We start from the raw sequence: 2147 nt of genomic DNA, 5'->3' as shown, positions 1-2147 counted from the left end.
GCCATAAACTGTCCACCTCCAAACTTCTACAAGAGAGAAAAATAAACTTTCATCCTGTTTATGCCACTGTTATTTGTAGTCTGTGTCATTAGCAGCTGAAATGAATCTTAATTCATTTATTGATTAAATCTGTACTGGCTTATACTTTCCAGAAATCTGATTAAACTAATAGCTTTCACTGTTTTCTTATAACAAAGGTATTCCATTTATTTTATATAGTTAGAAAATACAGATAAGCAAAAAGGACAAAATAAAAATTACCTGTCATTCTTACTATCTAGAGATGAGTATGACTACTTTTTGAATATATTCTTCTGGACACAGACACACACACACATATTGTTTTAATTTTAGAAGATTAGGATCATCTGGAAAGGACTTCTGTTTCTCTCCCACACACCACAACCCAACCACTTGCGGCCTCCAGGAAGGTAGGGTGGGGGAGGGCATGTCTCATAGTTTTTAGGTTTGTTTCTCAGTCCTCTTCAACCTCCTTCTTGCTTCCGTGGCATCTTCAGGATTGTATTCACGGGAATGGGCCAGCATCTCAAGCACATTACCATAGTGTCAGCCCTGCATTATTTTTTTCATTGCACCGATCACTGTCTGAAGCTGTTATTTATGAATTTACTTGTTTCTCGTCTTTCTCTCCCAGCCTCCACTAGACCGTCAGCTCCACAAAGGTAGGAACCTGGCCTGTTCACAGCTGTCTTCCCAGCACCAGCACAGTGCACGGTAGAGATGTTCCATAAATACAGATTGGTTGACTGAATCACTGAGCTGGTGCTGGAACCCAACCTGACTCCAGCCCAGGGCTTCTTGCTCCATATCTTGTGTTTTTCCCACCCAAGCCCCTGGATATCCATCATGGGCAGAGATGGTATAGAGAGGCACAACAAAGCCCACAACAAAGATATGGGGTCCTTCCCCCCAACATTGGCTATACCACTGTAGGATGATCAGACTTAGGGCAGAGCTGCTTGGATATGTTTGAATCCCCACTGCTTGCACACAGGAGGTGCTCAGAAAAGGTTTGCTTTATTGAATGGACATACAAACTCTCCAGGAGGAGATGTTTCAACATAATTACAGGGGGCAGGAAACAGAGTAACTACAAGAGCAGATTGTGGGTTATACAGTGAAGGAGAGAGCTGAGTATTAACAAGTTATTGACCCAAAGGGGCCTTTGGTCTATACCGAGTAATAGAGGAGAGGTAAAGAGCGTTGACCAGCGCTGCCCAATGCCCTAGCCACTCACTTCATGTGGTTATTTACACTTAATTGAAACGAAATAAAATCTAAATCTTGCACTAGCCAGATTTCGAGTGCTCCATAATAGCCACATACAGCTAGTGGCTACTGCATTGGACAGTGCAGATAATATAAAACACTTCCATCACCACCAAATGTTCTATCGGACGAAGCTGACTTAGACCCTTAGAATGAAAGGAAATGCATTCCTGCTTCTGACCTGGCCTACTGACATCCTCTTGTCCCCCTCCTGCACACATAGATCAGAACACCATCTGTGCCCCACATCTGCCCCCCTAGACTTTCTGTTCCACAGGGAGCAACACGATCTGCCTCCACTTCCCAGTGCGGAGGACAATGCCCTGCAGGTCACGAGGACTTGTTGAAACAATGAGCCCTCAATTAGTTTTCTAAATGCTGAAGCCCCAAAAGGTGAGTCAAGGACAGAAGTAACAGAAGAGACCCCTGCTTCCCTTCTTTTCTCACCTCGCTACCCCCTTATCTGGTGCCCTGCCCCACCCGCCAACTTCACTTCAAAGCAGCAGTCACCGGCAGCCCGGACTCCAAAGCTTCCTGTCCCCGAACCATGAGAACTCAGAAATCTATCTGCTCCAGGCCTCAGACCAATCTAACTTGTGAAGGTCCATTTGCTCACATGATAATTTTCTGTCTTCCTCTACCTTCGGGTCCTGTACACCTAGTAGGTGTTCAATAAATGTTGGATGGATGGATGGGTGGATGGATGGATGAACGGCTCAGTTTCCCCGCGTCTGCCGCAGGGACTGCGGGAGGCGCCACCATTAGAGGCCTGGGGGAGAGCCTCCGCTCCGGCCCAGCAGCCGGCTGGAGCTGGGCGATCCCGGCCCGCGGGCCGGGGGCCGGGCGGGGCGCAGCCC

General features: G+C 47.1%; 1 protein-coding gene across 1 annotated transcript in view; it reads left to right on the top strand.

Annotated features, from left to right (window-relative positions):
* Positions 1-1981: 1981 nt before the first annotated feature.
* CUNH2orf72 (chromosome unknown C2orf72 homolog) overlaps positions 1982-2147 on the top strand; it is a 9847-nt gene continuing 9681 nt past the window's right edge. The window contains exon 1 of the mRNA XM_024740524.1: positions 1982-2143. Coding sequence (XP_024596292.1) covers positions 1982-2143 — 162 coding nt within the window. The remainder of the gene's footprint in view (positions 2144-2147) is intronic.

The sequence above is a fragment of the Neophocaena asiaeorientalis genome, unplaced genomic scaffold (assembly GCF_003031525.2).
Source record: "Neophocaena asiaeorientalis asiaeorientalis breed wild unplaced genomic scaffold, Neophocaena_asiaeorientalis_V1.1 scaffold388, whole genome shotgun sequence".
Lineage (NCBI taxonomy): Eukaryota > Metazoa > Chordata > Mammalia > Artiodactyla > Phocoenidae > Neophocaena > Neophocaena asiaeorientalis.
This window is presented reverse-complemented; position numbering and strand designations above follow the sequence as displayed.